Source organism: Cydia fagiglandana, chromosome 22 (assembly GCF_963556715.1).
Source record: "Cydia fagiglandana chromosome 22, ilCydFagi1.1, whole genome shotgun sequence".
Lineage (NCBI taxonomy): Eukaryota > Metazoa > Arthropoda > Insecta > Lepidoptera > Tortricidae > Cydia > Cydia fagiglandana.
Genome location: NC_085953.1, coordinates 2,068,629 through 2,087,450, shown reverse-complemented (window position 1 = coordinate 2,087,450; position 18,822 = coordinate 2,068,629). Strand labels below are relative to the sequence as shown.

The 18,822-nt window shown below is 37.3% G+C and overlaps 1 protein-coding gene across 1 annotated transcript in view; it reads right to left on the bottom strand.

Moving 5' to 3' along the window:
* LOC134675650 (xanthine dehydrogenase-like) overlaps positions 1 to 16,002 on the bottom strand; it is a 47,765-nt gene extending 31,763 nt beyond the window's left edge. Inside the window, exons 1-2 of the mRNA XM_063533980.1 lie at positions 15,876 to 16,002; positions 14,628 to 14,797 (exon numbers count right to left, since the gene is read on the bottom strand). Of these exons, the coding sequence (XP_063390050.1) occupies positions 14,628 to 14,797; positions 15,876 to 16,002 (297 nt within the window). The remainder of the gene's footprint in view (positions 1 to 14,627; positions 14,798 to 15,875) is intronic.
* Positions 16,003 to 18,822: the final 2,820 nt, after the last annotated feature.

Here is an 18,822-nt window from a genome sequence, read left to right as displayed (position 1 = left end):
ATTTCGGCCTATTCGTTCACTCGAGAGCAATTATACTGCAAGTTTTCTCTTCAAGACCAACAGTTAGGTTTTTTTTAGTGTTTGCTGTAATGCCTATCCATAATATAATTAAAGCATTCATTACATCGCGGGTAGCGTGAAACCTTTGGAACACCGTTTTATTTTGAATAGTTCGGATACCTTTATGATTATTTACAGGTGTAGATCGAATTCTTTTAGTCTATGTATGTACCGCTTATTTGGTTACAACTTTTACCATATTTTCAATATATTACTTATCAATACGTCAGTATTATATAGCGGGGTTAAGTGTTTTCGAAATTATAAACTACTCGGACTGTAAATAAGTAGGAATGATACTTTTACTGGTAGTTAAGTTACCGACCCGCCGACCTGGCCGGGGTTACAATCGCTGTCGCTTCGACAACGAAAAGCATTATGTCTCTGTATCACTCTTCCATATTAGCGCGACAGTGACAGTTGCATTCCGATCGCTACGGAGCGTAAGCGATTGGCATCTTGGCTACGCGGCCCGTTTCGTATTCCGGATCCCGTTTCTGGATTTGGGTCCGTGCCGGAGACTGGAACCGTGCCGGGTGCATACCTGATTTGTGCCGGATGAGTTCCGGATCCATGCTGGATTCGTACCGGATCCGTCCCAGACTGGTGCCGGATCCGTGCCGGATTGGTACCGGATCTGTGCCGGATTGGTACCGGATCTGTGCCGGATTAATACCGCATGTATATCATTTGCCGGATTCGTGCCGGATCTGAACCGGATGCGTGCCGGATTGGTATCGGATCAGTGCCGGATCCCGAATTTGTTCTAGATTCCGTTTCTGTACCAGTTCTAGAATTTTCCCGTTTCGAAAAGCCTGTGTTCCGGATCCGTACCGGGATACGGATCTGTTTTGGATTTGAGATCTGTTTTAAACGTCCCGCATTCTACCCCGGAAGCAGTAACGTAAATTAAAGAAATAAACAAAACAGTCGAATTTAGCTTAATAAGAACAATTTATATTTGTCTATTATTAACAATCCAAAGATTTAGAACTCTTCCATTGCTGGTGTTGTTTTCGAGTTCCAGACTATGGACCATGAGGAAAAAACATCCAGGCGGCGCTTGAAAACTCCTGAGCGTGGCCGAAAATCGAAATCTGATGATGGACAAGAACGTCGAAGCCGAAGTCGCAACCGCCGCCAGTCCCCGGGGAACAACAGGCGGAGTCGCAACCGTCGAAGCCGCAGCAGCGGCAGACACGGCCGAGGCAATGAGAGATGGCTTCGAAGATCAACACGGAAGGACAACGGCCAGGATCGCTTTCACGTGGACGCCGCACAGGACAGGAACGGATGGCTTGTATATCTTTGTCGTCTTCAGTTGTAGATTTTAATAGATGTCGTTTATTGCTTAAACTGCGAATATTTTGGTACAGTACCTTAAAGTTATTTGTATTGACGAAAGTTGTCTCGAGGTACGGGTTCACAGATTATGGGGGTGGAATCGTTGTCCAGGCAATGCTGTGGTGTCCTGTAGTTCACTCAAGTATAATAAAAATTCCTTCTTTCATAACAACAATATATTTCTTGATCACAATATTCCGTTACAGTTCAATCTCCAATCACCTTACTTCACAATCGTCCTCCCTTCACCTCTGCCCGTAACCGAATGCCCGTTAACCGCTATGCCAGTCGTCTTTTATTCTTTCTTCCAACTACCTTCTATTTACAAAGGTCAACTATCAATAACGTTACTATTAAATTTATTAAATTATAGATTGCCAACGATTACTCAACTCTTTATTTTATTAAATCTGTTTCTAATAATTAGTAATTTTAATGAATCTTACACTCGCCCATCCTGACATTGTGCATGTCCTCATGCACAGTCATACTAATCGCGTCTGTCATCTAATCTTACACTCGGCATGTCAAATCATCGGGCATTCAGTAAGAAAATTATTAATACCCATTTAATACAATTTCTTTGTCTGTCTATATACATTTTTTTTTTATTATTTATTGAATTCATCTAGGTATATCTTCACATTATTATTTCAAATCCAATAAATATATCCATCTAGATATATAAGTTTTTATTAATGTTACTCATACTACTACATAATATAAAGTACTTACTTTTTTTTTTTAAACAAATCATCACTACATATAAAGTACATTACTTAACATATTAGGTTGCTTTTTTTTCATTATTTCTTTTGTTTTTTTCTGTTTTTTTTTATCACTCTCATGACACAACGTGTCTCACAACATACCATTTTTTTAATCAAATTTTATATGTAGCACATTATTCCTCTTGTTTTTTGTTCCATATTTTCTCCATTCCATTCCATTTTTCATTCCATTTTTTTTTGTGCTACTTACTGAATCACTCTCATGACACAAACGTGTCTCACAACATAACATCCTCTATTTACGTCTTTTTTTTTCCATCGTTACCATATATCCGTTCGTCCATCCATAGCAAATTACCAATTCAATAATCGAATAATCCAATAATCCAATAATCCAATAATCCAATAATCCAATAATCCAATAATCCAAAAATCCAATAATCCAAAAATCCAATAATCCAAAAATCCAATAATCCAATAATTCAATAATCCAATAATCCAATAATCCAATAATCCAATAATCCAATAATCCAATAATCCAATAATCCAATAATCCAATAATCCAATAATCCAATAACTCAATAATCCAATAATTCAATGATCCAATAACTCAATTATCCAACAACTCAATAATCCAACAACTCAATAATCCAACAACTCAATAATCCAATAACTCAATAAGCCAATAACTCAATAAGCCAATAACTCAATAAGCCAATAACTCAATAAGCCAATAACTCAATCCAATAACTCAATAATCCAATAACTCAACTCAAAAATAATAACTCAATAATCCAATAACTCAATAATCCAATAACTCAATAATCCAATAACTCAATAATCCAATAACTCAATAATCCAATAACTCAATAATCCAATAACTCAATAATCCAATAACTCAATAATCCAATAACTCAATAATCCAATAACTCAATAATCCAATAACTCAATTCAATAATCCAATAACTCAACTCAATAATCCAATAACTCAACTAAATAATCCAATAACTCAACTAAATAATCCAATAACTCAACTCAATAATCCAATAACTCAACTTAATAATCCAATAACTCAACTCAATAACCCAATAACTCAACTGAATAATCCAATAACTCAACTCAATAATCCAATAACTCAACGCAATAATCCAATAACTCAACTCAATAATCCAATAACTCAACTCAATCCAATAACTCAACTCAATAACCCAATAACTCAACTCAATAACCCAATAACTCAACTCAATCACCCAATAACTCAACTCAATAACCCAATAACTCAACTCAATAACCCAATAACTCAACTCATAATTCAATAACTCAACTCAATAATCCAATAACTCAACTCAATAATCCAATAACTCAACTCAATAATCCAATAACTCAACTCAATAATCCAATAACTCAAGTCAATAATCCAATAACTCAACTCAATAATCCAATAACTCAACTCAATAATCCAATAACTCAACCCAATAATCCAATAACTCAACTCAATAATCTAATAACTCAACTCAATAATCCAATAACTCAACTCAATAATCCAATAACTCATAATCCAATAACTCAACTCAATAATCTAATAACTCAACTCAATAATCCAATAACTCAATAATCCAATAACTCAATAATCCAAATACTCAATAATCCAATAACTCAATAATCCAATAACTCAATAATCTAATAACTCAATAATCCAATAACTCAACTCAATAATCCAATAACTCAGCTCAATAACCCAATAACTCAACTCAATAATCCAATAAACTCAACTCAATAATCCAATAAACTCAACTCAATAATCCAATAAACTCAACTCAATAATCCAATAAACTCAACTCAATAATCCAATAAACTCAACTCAATAATCCAATAAACTCAACTCAATAATCCAATAAACACAACTCAATAATCCAATAAACTCAACTCAATAATCCAATAAACTCAACTCAATAATCCAATAAACTCAACTCAATAATCCAATAAACTCAACTCAATAATCCAATAAACTCAACTCAATAATCCAATAAACTCAACTTAATAATCCAATAACTCGATAATGCAATATCTCGATAATCCAATAACTCGATAATCCAATAACTCGATAATCCAATAACTCGATAATCCAATAACTCGATAATCCAATAACTCATTAATCCAATAACTGCTTAATCCAGTAATCCAGTACCTGATCAATCCAGTAACTCATTAATCCAATAACTCACTAATCCAGTAACTCATTAATGCCGTAACTCATTAATGCCGTAACTCATTAATCCCGTAACTCATTAATCCCGTAACTCATTAATCCCGTAACTCATTAATCCCGTAACTCATTAATCCCGTAACTCATTAATCCCGTAACTCATTAATCCCGTAACTCATTAATCCCGTAACTCATTAATCCCGTAACTCATTAATCCCGTAACTCATTAATCCCGTAACTCATTAATCCCGTAACTCATTAATCCCATAACTCATTTATCCCGTAACTCATTAATCCCGTAACTCATTAATCCCGTAACTCATTAATCCCGTAACTCATTCATCCGTAACTCATTAGTCCGTAATTCATTAGTCCGTAATTCATTAGTCCGTAACTCATTAGTCCGTAACTCATTAATCCGTAACTCATTAATCCGTAACTCATTAATCCATAACTCATTAATTAAAATAATCCAGAAATTTTATAATTCGATAATATTATACTTATCAGCATATGTAGGTATTTTCATCATATCGTTATATTACTTGCCACTTAAGCGTCAGTTGCACCAACCACAATTGACGAATTGATCAACAGCAATCAGCAGAGCTTTGCTTGCTAGAATAACCAAGCTAAAATATTTAAAATGCAACGAACTTCTTAAAACCAAGGATACTGAAAGCGAATCAATACACGGTTATAACGAATACTTTACTAGTGTAGGCCCAACCTTGGTTATTCAATCAACACCAGCCAAAATGATCCCGCCAACATTATAAGATTTATAAGATTGAAAAAAATTCCCGTCAGTTTGTTTCTCTTATTATTCTAATAATAATTAGAAAATTGTAGATTTCCCGGATACGCGGAACTGTCCTGTCGGGCCGCACACATGTGTTAGGGTTAAAGAACAAGTCGGTAATTTTAAACAAACAACTTTACATATAATGGATTAACTTTGTTTCTAATCTACATTAACGACTTGACTTTCTTGGATCTGAACAATGCAGACGTTGTGCTACGCTGATGACACGGCAATACTATTTCACGGTGCTTCCTGGGATGCAGTAATCGCCTTCACAGAAAGCGGTCTAGCTTTGGTGACGAACTGGCTTCAATACAATTTGTAACTCTAAAAGCAGACTAAACGAGATATATGTGTGCGTGTATAAAACAGCTGTTCCGCCTCGTGGTCTCTTAAATGTGTCAAAAGTTTATTCATATTTAATATTAGGTTAGGTACCACTGGTACCTACCACACGTCATGTAATTGTAAAACAATAGAAAAACTTCGTCTATAAAGTACTTAGGTGTTATTCTGGATGAGCAGACTGACAACCGACAGAGGAAGATGAGAAACTCAACTTTACAGCGTACATTCAAACCACAGCTAAATAGTGTCAGGAAATAACCTAACACTCATTTAAATATCTTCGAAATGTCATGGATATACCACAGCGCAAATCAACCTATATTGCCCTAGCTCAACCCATTATTACGTAGGTAGGTACTAATATCGGTGTATAGCGTATAGCGCATCGATCGTTATTGTTGTTTTTTTTTTTCTTTTTATATACCTACTAAATTATGAACAAATACTGAAGAAACGTAACTTAGTCTTTCCTTTACCAGCGTTAACGGCACATTTTGCCAAAAGAGGAAACAACCAAGATCAAAACTTATGAATTAGGCTAACGAGCCCCATACAACTAACTTGAGCGAACTACAGGACACCACAGCATTGCCTGGACAACGATTCCACCCCCATAATCTGTGAACCCGTACCTCGAGACAACTTTCGTCAATACAAATAACTTTAAGGTACTGTACCAAAATATTCGCAGTTTAAGCAATAAACGACATCTATTAAAATCTACAACTGAAGATGACAAAGATATACAAGCCATCCGTTCCTGTCCTGTGCGGCTTCCACGTGAAAGCGATCCTGGCCGTTGTCCTTCCGTGTTGATCTTCGAAGCCATCTCTCATTGCCTCGGCCGTGTCTGCCGCTGCTGCGGCTTCGACGGTTGCGACTCCGCCTGTTGTTCCCCGGGGACTGGCGGCGGTTGCGACTTCGGCTTCGACGTTCTTGTCCATCATCAGATTTCGATTTTCGGCCACGCTCAGGAGTGTTCAAGCGCCGCCTGGATGTTTTTTCCTCATGGTCCATAGTCTGGAACTCGAAAACAACACCAGCAATGGAAGAGTTCTAAATCTTTGGATTGTTAATAATAGACAAATATAAATTGTTCTTATTAAGCTAAATTCAACTGTTTTATTTATTTATTTAATTTACGTTACTGCTTCCGGGGTAGAATGCGGGACGTTTAAAACAGATCTTAAATCCAAAACAGATCCGTATCCCGGTACGGATCCGGAACACAGGCTTTTCGAAACGGGAAAATTCTAGAACTGGTACAGAAACGGAATCTAGAACAAATTCGGGATCCGGCACTGATCCGATACCAATCCGGCACGCATCCGGTTCAGATCCGGCACGAATCCGGCAAATGATATACATGCGGTATTAATCCGGCACAGATCCGGTACCAATCCGGCACAGATCCGGTACCAATCCGGCACGGATCCGGCACCAGTCTGGGACGGATCCGGTACGAATCCAGCATGGATCCGGAACTCATCCGGCACAAATCAGGTATGCACCCGGCACGGTTCCAGTATCCGGCACGGACCCAAATCCAGAAACGGGATCCGGAATACGAAACGGGCCGCGTAGCCAAGATGCCAATCGCTTACGCTCCGTAGCGATAGGAATGCAACTGTCACTGTCGCGCTAATATGGAACCGAACTATTCAAAATAAAACGGTGTTCCAAAGGTTTCACGCTACCCGCGATGTAATGAATGCTTTAATTATATTATGGATAGGCATTACAGCAAACACAAAAAAAAACCTAACTGTTGGTCTTGAAGAGAAAACTTGCAGTATAATTGCTCTCGAGTGAACGAATAGGCCGAAATGGGTTTACCCAATTATTCTGTTCTTGATAAAATTAACGGTGTCTTTGTTTCTAAGCGCCCGTTAAACATAAACTTCCTAACATAGGAAATATGAAATGATAATTAATTTCAACAAAACAACAACCAATATAAGTGTTACTAATATATGTATAGGTAACTATAGGTAAACCAGAACTTTGGGAGTATTGTCAAGAGGGCGCTCGTTTTGAATTTTATATAGCAACAATTTGTATAGTGGGGACAATGGAAATTGGCAGATGATTTTTGTTTTATTCCGACAACTTTAATAAGTGCGAATCGGTCTTATTTTTCCTCACGATAACTAGCAAAGTGGCTATAGTTGCTTTTCGCGGATCACTAATATTATTGTCATCGAGCCATTTGACAATTGTTCTCTTGTTCCATTGAGTGTTAGGTGCTTTATTGACCTGAAAAGGAAGATATCTTGCGTTGTCCATGACAACACAGGAATTTTTGTCGAGATTGGGAATAAGTTTTTGTGTGACCCACTTTTTAAAATTATCTTTATTCAAGACCTCGTGGTAGTCACTTTTTTTTTCTTTGTCATTATATGACAACAGTGCGTTTGGAACAAAAGCAATCCGTGATACCAATGCATGCGATACACCTAATACACAAATCAAATTATTACAAGACATCAACCAAATCGTGACGACCTGACTATAGTGACATTTGTCCATAAGTTTGAAACTTACCCGTCAATTCAGATGCTAATTTCGTTATGTTTTCTAATGGAAGAAAATCCTCTCCCGCACGTTTTTTTTTCCAATAAATAACTATATACACTATTTACAACTTTTTTCTCTGTAAAATCTAAAACTTTCGGCATGATTATTGCAGTCTAATAATAATTCACACGAAACTAGACAAAGCAATGTTTACATTGTCAATATTGACAACTATCATAGAGGGTAGATGTTGTCTATTATTAAAATTGTTGCCATTGCTAGAAATTAGCACCAACAAATTTCCGTAACATGGCGCACCCTCAATAGATCCTGGTTCACCTATATATAATTATAATAATTTTACACCACTGTTACTATTGTAACAAATTAATTGGGTAATTAAGATTTAACTCGATCAGTTCTAATATTAATACCTACATAATATAATACATTCAGGAATACCATAGTGACTTGTAGGTACTTACCACTTCTGATGTATAATAAAAATTCCTTCTTTCATAACAACAATATATTTCTTGATCACAATATTCCGTTACAGTTCAATCTCCAATCACCTTACTTCACAATCGTCCTCCCTTCACCTCTGCCCGTAACCGAATGCCCGTTAACCGCTATGCCAGTCGTCTTTTATTCTTTCTTCCAACTACCTTCTATTTACAAAGGTCAACTATCAATAACGTTACTATTAAATTTATTAAATTATAGATTGCCAACGATTACTCAACTCTTTATTTTATTAAATCTGTTTCTAATAATTAGTAATTTTAATGAATCTTACACAAGTTAGTTGTATGGGGCTTGTTAGCCTAATTCATAAGTTTTGATCTTGGTTGTTTCCTCTTTTGGCAAAATGTGACGTTAACGCTGGTAAAGGAAAGACTAAGTTACGTTTCTTCAGTATTTGTTCATAATTTAGTAGGTATATAAAAAGAAAAAAAAAAACAACAATAACGATCGATGCGCTATACGCTATACACCGATATTTGTACCTACCTACGTAATAATGGGTTGAGCTAGGGCAATATAGGTTGATTTGCGCTGTGGTATATCCATGACATTTCGAAGATATTTAAATGAGTGTTAGGTTATTTCCTGACACTATTTAGCTGTGGTTTGAATGTACGCTGTAAAGTTGAGTTTCTCATCTTCCTCTGTCGGTTGTCAGTCTGCTCATCCAGAATAACACCTAAGTACTTTATAGACGAAGTTTTTCTATTGTTTTACAATTACATGACGTGTGGTAGGTACCAGTGGTACCTAACCTAATATTAAATATGAATAAACTTTTGACACATTTAAGAGACCACGAGGCGGAAGCAGCTGTTTTATACACGCACACATATCTCGTTTAGTCTGCTTTTAGAGTTACAAATTGTATTGAAGCCAGTTCGTCACCAAAGTTAGACCGCTTTCTGTGAAGGCGCTTACTGCATCCCAGGAAGCACCGTGAAATAGTATTGCCGTGTCATCAGCGTAGCACAACGTCTGCATTGGTCAGATCCAAGAAAGTCAAGTCGTTAATGTAGATTAGAAACAAAGTTAATCCAAGTATATGTAAAGTTGTTTGTTTAAAATTACCGACTTGTTCTTTAACCCTAACACATGTGTGCGGCCCGACAGGACAGTTCCGCGTATCCGGGAAATCTACAATTTTCTAATTATTATTAGAATAATAAAAGAAACAAACTGACGGGAATTTTTTTCAATCTTATATATCTTATAATGTTGGCGGGATCATTTTGGCTGGTGTTGATTGAATAACCAAGGTTGGGCCTACACTAGTAAAGTATTCGTTATAACCGTGTATTGATTCGCTTTCAGTATCCTTGGTTTTAAGAAGTTCGTTGCATTTTAAATATTTTAGCTTGGTTATTCTAGCAAGCAAAGCTCTGCTGATTGCTGTTGATCAATTCGTCAATTGTGGTTGGTGCAACTGACGCTTGAGTGGCAAGTAATATAACGATAATGATGAAAATACCTACATATGATGATAAGTATAATATTACCGAATTATAAAATGTCTGGATTATTTTAATTAATGAGTTACGGACTAATGAGTTACGGATTAATGAGTTACGGATTAATGAGTTACAGATTAATGAGTTACGGATTAATGAGTTACGGGATTAATGAGTTACGGGATTAATGAGTTACGGGATTTATGAGTTACGGGATTTATGAGTTACGGGATTTATGAGTTACGGGATTAATGAGTTACGAAATTAATGAGTTACGGGATTAATGAGTTACTGGATTAAAGAGTCACTGGATTAAAGAGTTATTGGATTAATGAGTTACAGTAAACGAGTTACGGATAAAGAGTTACGCATTAATGAGCTACAGATTAGTGAGTTACGGATTAATGAGTTACGGATTAATGAGTTACGGATTAATGAGTTACGGATTGCTGAGTTACCGATTAATGAGTTACTGGATTAGTGAGTTATTGGATTAATGAGTTACTGGATTAATCAGTTACTGGATTGATCAGTTACTGGATTGATCAGGTACTGGATTACTGGATTAAGCAGTTATTGGATTAATGAGTTATTGGATTATCGAGTTAATGGATTATAGAGTTAATGGATTATAGAGTTATTGGATTAAAGAGTTATTGGATAATCAAGTTATTGGATTATCGAGTTATTGGATTATCGCGTTATTGGATTATCGAGTTATTGGATTATCGAGCTATTGGATTATTGAGTTGAGTTATTGGATTATTGAGTTGAGTTATTGGATTATTGAGTTGAGTTATTGGATTATTGAGTTGAGTTATTGGATTATTGAGTTGAGTTATTGGATTATTGAGTTATTGGGTTATTGAGTTATTGGATTATTGAGTTATTGGATTATTGAGTTATTGGATTATTGAGTTGAGTTATTGAATTATGAGTTGAGTTATTGAATTATGAGTTGAGTTATTGAATTATGAGTTGAGTTATTGGATTATTGAGTTGAGTAATTGGATTATTGAGTTGAGTTATTGGATTATTGAGTTGAGTTATTGGATTATTGAGTTGAGTTATTGAATTATGAGTTGAGTTATTGGGTTATTGAGTTGAGTTATTGGATTATTGAGTCGAGTTATTGGATTATTGAGTTGAGTTATTGGATTATTGAGTTGAGTTATTGAATTATGAGTTGAGTTATTGGGTTATTGAGTTGAGTTATTGGATTATTGAGCTGAGTTATTGGATTATTGAGTTGAGGTATTGGATTATTGAGTTGAGTTATTGGATTATTGAGTTGAGTTATTGGATTATTGAGTTGAGTTATTGGATTATTGAGTTGAGTTATTGGATTATTGAGTTGAGTTATTGGATTATTGAGTTGAGTTATTGGATTATTGAGTTGAGTTATTGGATTATTGAGTTGAGTTATTGGATTATTGAGTTGAGTTATTGGATTATTGAGCTGAGTTATTGGATTATTGAGTTGAGGTATTGGATTATTGAGTTGAGTTATTTGATTATTGAGTTGAGTTATTGGATTATTTAGTTGAGTTATTGGATTATTGAGTTGAGTTATTGGATTATTGAGTTGAGTTATTGGATTATTGAGTTGAGTTATTGGATTATTGAGTTGAGTTATTGGATTATTGAGTTGAGTTATTGGATTATTGAGTTGAGTTATTGGATTATTGAGTTGAGTTATTGGATTATTGAGTTGAGTTATTGGATTATTGAGCTGAGTTATTGGATTATTGAGTTGAGGTATTGGATTATTGAGTTGAGGTATTGGATTATTGAGTTGAGGTATTGGATTATTGAGTTGAGTTATTGGATTATTGAGTTGAGTTATTGGATTATTGAGTTGAGTTATTGGATTATTGAGTTATTGGATTATTGAGTTATTGGATTTTTGAGTTATTGGATTATTGCGTTTTTGGATTATTGAGTTTTTGGATTATTGAGTTGAGTTTTTGGATTATTGGGTTGAGTTTTTGGATTATTGAGTTGAGTTTTTGGATTATTGAGTTGAGTTTTTGGATTATTGAGTTGGGTTTTTGGATTATTGAGTTGAGTTTTTGGATTATTGAGTTGAGTTATTGGATTATTGAGTTGAGTTATTGGATTATTGAGTTATTGTATTATTGAGTTATTGTATTATTGAGTTATTGGATTATTGAGTTATTGGATTATTGAGTTATTAGCTTATTGAGTTATTGAATTATTGAGTTATTGGATTATTGAGTTGTTGGATAATTGAGTTATTGGATCATTGAATTATTGGATCATTGAGTTATTGGATTATTGGATTATTGGATTATTGGATTATTGTATTATTGGATTGTTGGATTGTTGGATTGTTGGATTGTTGGATTATTGGATTATTGAATTCGTAATTTGCTATGGATGGAGGAACGGATATATGGTAACGATGGAAAAAAAAAGACGTAAATAGAGGATGTTATGTTGTGAGACACGTTCGTGTCATGAGAGTGATTCAGTAAGTAGCACAAAAAAAATGGAATGAAAAATGGAATGGAATGGAGAAAATATGGAATCAAAAAACAAGAGGAATAATGTGCTACATATAAAATTTGAATAAAAAAATGGTATGTTGTGAGACACGTTTGTGTCATGAGAGTGATAAAAAAAAAACCAAAAAAAAAAACAAGAGAAATAATGAAAAAAAAGCAACCTAATATGTTAAGTAATGTTCTTTATATGTAGTGATGATTTGTTTAAAAAAAAAGTAAGTACTTTATATTATGTAGTAGTATGTGTAACATTAATAAACTTATATATCTAGATGGATATATTTATTGGATTTGAAATAATAATGTGAAGATATACCTAGATGAATTCAATAAATAATAAAAAAAAATGTATATAGACAGACAAAGAAATTGTATTAAATGGGTAATGGAGTATTAATAATTTTCTTACTGAATGCCCGATGATTTAACATGCCGAGTGTAAGATTAGATGACAGACGCGATTAGTATGACTGTGCATGAGGACATGCACAATGTCAGGATGGGCGAGTGTAAGATTCATTAAAATTACTAATTATTAGAAACTGATTTAATGAATTAAAGAGTTGAATAATCATTGGTAATCTATAATTTAATAAATTTAAAAGTAACGTGATTGATAGTTGACCTTTGTAAATAGAAGGTAGTTGGAAGAAAGAATAAAAGACGACTGGCATGGCGGTTAACGGGCATTCGGTTAGGGGCAGAGGTGAAGGGAGGACGATTGTGAAGTAAGGTGATTGCAGATTGAACTGTAACGGAATATTGTGATCAAGAAATATATTGTTGTTATGAAAGAAGGAATTTTTATTATACTAGCTATCACGGTTCGTGAGATACAGCCTGGTGACAGACGGACAGCGAAGACTTAGTAATAGGGTCCCGTTTTACCCTTTGGGTACGGAACCCTAAAAAATGTGTCCAAAGATTTCCTTTCCAGACCGTCACATTCTTGTATGACATTTTTTTTATTTGTATGAACGTGACGCACTGGAAAAACATTTTTTCATACTTTCGGGACACATTTTTAGGGTTCCGTACCCAAAGGGTAAAACGGAACCCTGTTACTAAGACTTCGCTGTCCGTCCGTCCGTCCGTCCGTCTGTCTGTCACCAGGCTGTATCTCACGAACCGTGATAGCTAGACAGTTGAAATTTTCACAGATGATGTATTTCTGTTGCCGCTATAGCAACAAATACTAAAAACAGAATAAAATAAAGATTTAAATGGAGCTCCCATACAACAAACGTGATTTTTGACCAAAGTTAAGCAACCTCGGGCGTGGTCAGTACTTGGATGGGTGACCGTTTTTTTTTTTTTAGCTTTTTTCTGTTTTTTTTTTTTGCATTATGGTACGGAACCATTCGTGCGCGAGTCCAACTCGCACTTGCCCGGTTTTTTTCATGTACGAGGCGTGAATTAATGTACAAATGATTCTGAGGAAAATGAACCCAAGAAGTCAATATTTTGAAGACATGAATGAAATGTACACTTTTTAGGGTTCCGTAGCCGAATGGCAAAAAACGGAACCCTTATGGATTCGTCATGTCTCTGTCTGTCTGTCCGACCGTATGTCACAGCCACTTTTCTCCGAAACTATACTGTTGAAAGTTGGTAAGTAGATGTATTACGTGAACCGCATTAAGATTTTTACACAACAATAGAAAAAAACTATAAATTTTGGGGGTTCCCCATACTTAGAACTGAAACTTAATTTTGTTTTTCATCAAACCCATACGTGTGGGATATCTATGCATAGGTCTTCAAAAATGATATTGAGGTTTCTAATATCATTTTTTTCTAAACTGAATAGTTTGCACGAGAGAGACTTCCAAAGTGGTAAAATGTGTCCCTCCCCCCCTGTAACTTCTAAAATAAGGGAATGATAAAACTAAAAAAAAATATATAATGTATGAGTACATTACCATGCAAACTTCCACCGAAAATTGGTTTGAACGAAATCTAGTAAGTAGTTTTTTTAATACGTCATAGTCGTCATACTCGTAAATGGTAAACCGCAATTTTATTATGTTACTTGCTGTTATATACGGAACCCTTCATGGGCGAGTCCGACTCGCACTTGGCCGCTTTTTTTGGAAAACGCTCACTTACAGAGTTAACAGAGAAAGTGATGATCTCGCCGGTGCCTGGGCGCTGCGCGCGCGCATTCACCACGCAGGCGCCGCAGCCCCCCTCGAGGCACATGTACTTGGTCCCGCGCAGGCCCGCGCGCCGTCTGATGTACTCGTTCAGTGTGGTGTCCACTGATACCTCGGACCCAGCTATAAATTAAATTAAATTTATTTAAGACTAACAAAGGATCAATTTCGTTAGTGACACATTTTAATCTTACAACTAATGTTAGTAGGTATACACACACAGCTTATTGAGTAACTATCTATTACATACATATTTACATAATAATATTAATTAAGTGTACGACTTTGTCCCGGTTGCCGTCGAGACGGCGGGACCTTGGTGTGCCGAGGCCAAAGCCTTTATTAAAGATATAGGGTGTCGTTTAAGGGATAGGGGCTGCGACCCTCGCTCTGGTTCTTTCCTTGTCCAACAAATATCACTGGCCATTCAGCGGGGTAATGCCGCCAGTATTTATGGCACATTTGGTCCGGGAGACAATCAGAGTGGGGGGCAATATTTTATTTGTTAAGTTAGTTTTACTCATTCTTAGGTTTATTTTAGTTTATATTTGTTTATTTTAGTTTTAGTTTATAATATAATGTATGTTTAATCTGTTTTATTCTAAAGGTTTTTAATAAAATGTTTTTATACTATATTTAGATTGCATAGGTATATAAAGTCAAATATGATTAAATTAATTAATTTAATTTAAGTACATGTGGAGTGCACCACAGTGGTTCAGGTAGGCCCCATCAAACCTATCTGCATACATGGCTAGGATGCTGTTGGTGCTGTTCCTCACTCTGCATAACAATGAAGTGGCTCTTTTGCGCATAATGGCAGCAAAACTATCCACGCGCGCCTCCGCAAACATTGTTGACGCGCTGCAGTAGCGAGGGAGCCCCATCAGCACCCTAAACGCATTATTATACTGTACGCGCAGGGCACTGTACTGTTTTTGCGTTTAGTTCACCCACAGACTGCTGGTGTAAAAAGATGTACAAAAAGCTCGGAACAACGTAATCTTTACTGCCGGTGAGCTACACGCAAACCTGCGGGCAATCATGTTCGCCCTTACAGCCAGTGCCCTGCGCTCCCTTTCGACGTCGGCACCGTCCTTGAGGTCAGAGGTAATCATATGTCCCAGGTATTTAAAATTGTCTACCAACTTAAGCGGGTTGTTGTTTAGTTGTAATACTGGGACTGTTGATGGACATTTACCTCTGACTCCAAACACCATCATTTCGCTCTTTTCAGAGTTGTATTTAAGACCGTGTGCGGCAGCGTACCGCTCGCAGACCGTTATAAGCCTCGCGAGACCACAGGGTGACGCGCTCAACAGCACCATGTCGTCCGCGTAGCTAATGTTGTTAATGCAAACGCCCTGCACATGGCAACCAACATGTGTGCTGCTGAGCTCGGCAATAAGTCCATTTACGTATAGATTGAAGAGCTTCGGGGAGGTTAGCCCTCCCTGCCTTACCCCGCACTCCAAACTATACGGTTCCGACAACGCTCCCGCCCATCGAACGCTATTGACCTGTCTTGTGTACCAAAATTTGAAAATGGATATAAGATCTGGAGGTACCTCCATCTCTTCAAGCTTTGTCCATAGTATATCATAACAGACCAGGTCAAAAGCCTTCGACAGGTCGAGAAAGCATGCGTAAACAGGTGTGTCTCTATCAGTATTAGGGTTCCGTACCCAAAGGGTAAAACGGGACCCTATTACTAAGACTTCGCTGTCCGTCCGTCCGTCCGTCCGTCCGTCCGTCCGTCCGTCCGTCTGTCACCAGGCTGTATCTCACGAACCGTGATAGCTAGACAGTTGAAATTTTCACAGATGATGTATTTCTGTTGCCGCTATAACAACAAATACTAAAAACAGAATAAAATAAAGATTTAAATGGGGCTCCCATACAACAAACGTGATTTTTGACCAAAGTTAAGCAACGTCGGGAGGGGTCAGTACTTGGATGGGTGACCGTTTTCTTTTTGCTTTTTTTTTGTTTTTTTTTTTTGCATTATGGTACGGAACCCTTCGTGCGCGAGTCCGACTCGCACTTGCCCGGTTTTAATACCTAACAGTCTGCTTTAAACACAGTATAGCACTTTCAGTCGACAATCCGGGCCTAAACCCGAACTGATTGTCGTGCAGCTGTATATACTTATCTAGTTGTGTATTAAGCAGACTGTCAAGTATTTTTGCAACAACAGTGGCAAGTGAAATTGGCCTGTAGTTGGTCTTGTCCGACGTATCTCCAGTCTTGTTTTTAGCAATCGGAACAACAACGGTTTTCATTATTTCGGCCGGTAAATACGACTGCCCCAGACACAATGTATATAACATTGCCAGCACTCGAGGTAGGTGTGGGCCCGCACGTACATTGCAGGTGTTCGATGCTGAGACCATCGTGACCCGGGGATTTGTCTCCAGACATTTTCTTTATCGTTTTAGTGACCTCCTCGGCGGTTATTTTAGTCGCGATCGTATGGTCTCAGCCTCGCACCCTGCATGTGATGGTCCTAGTGGTGAGCGAATCAAAAATTGATTTTTAAAAAGTTCAGCAATCTGTTTGGGGTCACTTATACCATCGACACTCGCGGATGTTTTCTATGTATTTAAATATTTATAAGATATATTTAGTCATAGTGCTAAAAGATATGATAAAGGTAAAAATATTTTATTACTAAATGAAATGTAAATAGGTACAGAAATTTACAAACTTATAACTAGGTAAATATAAAAATTAAGGGTATTATATGCTATTAGGCCATAGGTACCCTGCTAAATGTACCTAGCACGCTGCTGGCGTTTCCTCTTTGATGATATGATTGAGTGCAGTGTCCGAAAACGACGTCGAGGATAGGGCGAAGTGAAGGCAAAAAACACGTAAAGCTGACCCCATCACCATGTGGGATATATAGCTCGGAAGAGAGAGATAAGATATATTTAGTATTTCATCATCATCATATCAGCCACAGGACGTCCACTGCTGGACATAGGACATAGGCCTAGGGGCTATTTAGTATTTCAGTCATTACGAACCGTCTCGCACGCAGGGTAGATGACTTCCAGTCTCCTAAACAAGTCGGTTTCCGAAGAGGCTTTAGTACCGTAGACCACATCCATACGCTCCGTCAGGTAATACAGAAGACTGAGGAGTATAACCTGCCTCTCTGCTTAGCGTTTGTGGACTACGAGAAAGCCTTCGATTCGATCTAAACCTGGGCTGTACCAAGAGAGAGAGAGAGAGGTGCCCAGTGGATTACCGCTATATCGAAGTGCTGAAGTGTTTGTACGAGAACGCCACTATGTCAGTCCGACTCCAGGACCAGAACTCGAAACCTAAACCGTTGCAGTGGGGAGTCAGGCAAGGGGATGTTATTTCTCCTAAACTGTTTACCGCTGCAATTGGAGGATGTTTTCAAGATTTTGGACTGGAGAAGGCTTGGCATCAACATAAACGGCGAGTACATCACTCACCTTCGGTTTGCGGACGATATAGTAATCTTGGCTGAGATCACGGGGGATTTGAGTATGATGCTCGACCTCAGTAAAGCTTTCGAGCGAGTTGGTCTGAGGATGAAGATGGACAAGACGAAGATCATATCAAATGCCCATGTAGAACCAACTCCCGTTACAATCGGAGACTTTATACTTGAAGTTGTATGTATCTCTATACCTAGGACAGATTGTCCAGTTAGGTTAGGTAAGTCCAACTTCGAGAAAGAAGTTAATCGACGAATCCGACTCGGGTGGACAGCGTTTGGAAAGCTACGGCACATCTTTTTGTCCAATATTCCGCAGTGTCTCAAGACGAAAGTCTTTGACCAGTTGTGTGTTGCCAGTGATGACATATGGAACTGAAACGTGGCCGCTTACTGTGTGCCTCATCAGAACGCTCAAAGTCACCCAAAGGGCAATGGAGAGGGCTATATATACTGGTATATAGTCTCTCTGAGTGATCGCATCAGAAATGAGGCCATCCGCAGCAGAACCAAAGTATATAACCGATGTAGCCATTGGGGCGGAAAGGTTCTTGAGTGGCGACCACGTACCAGGAGGCGCAGCGTGGGTAGACCCCCCACAAGGTGTCTACCCATGTCGCGGGAGTCCGCTGGATGCGGGTGGCACAAGACCGATCATTGTGGCACTCTTTGGGGG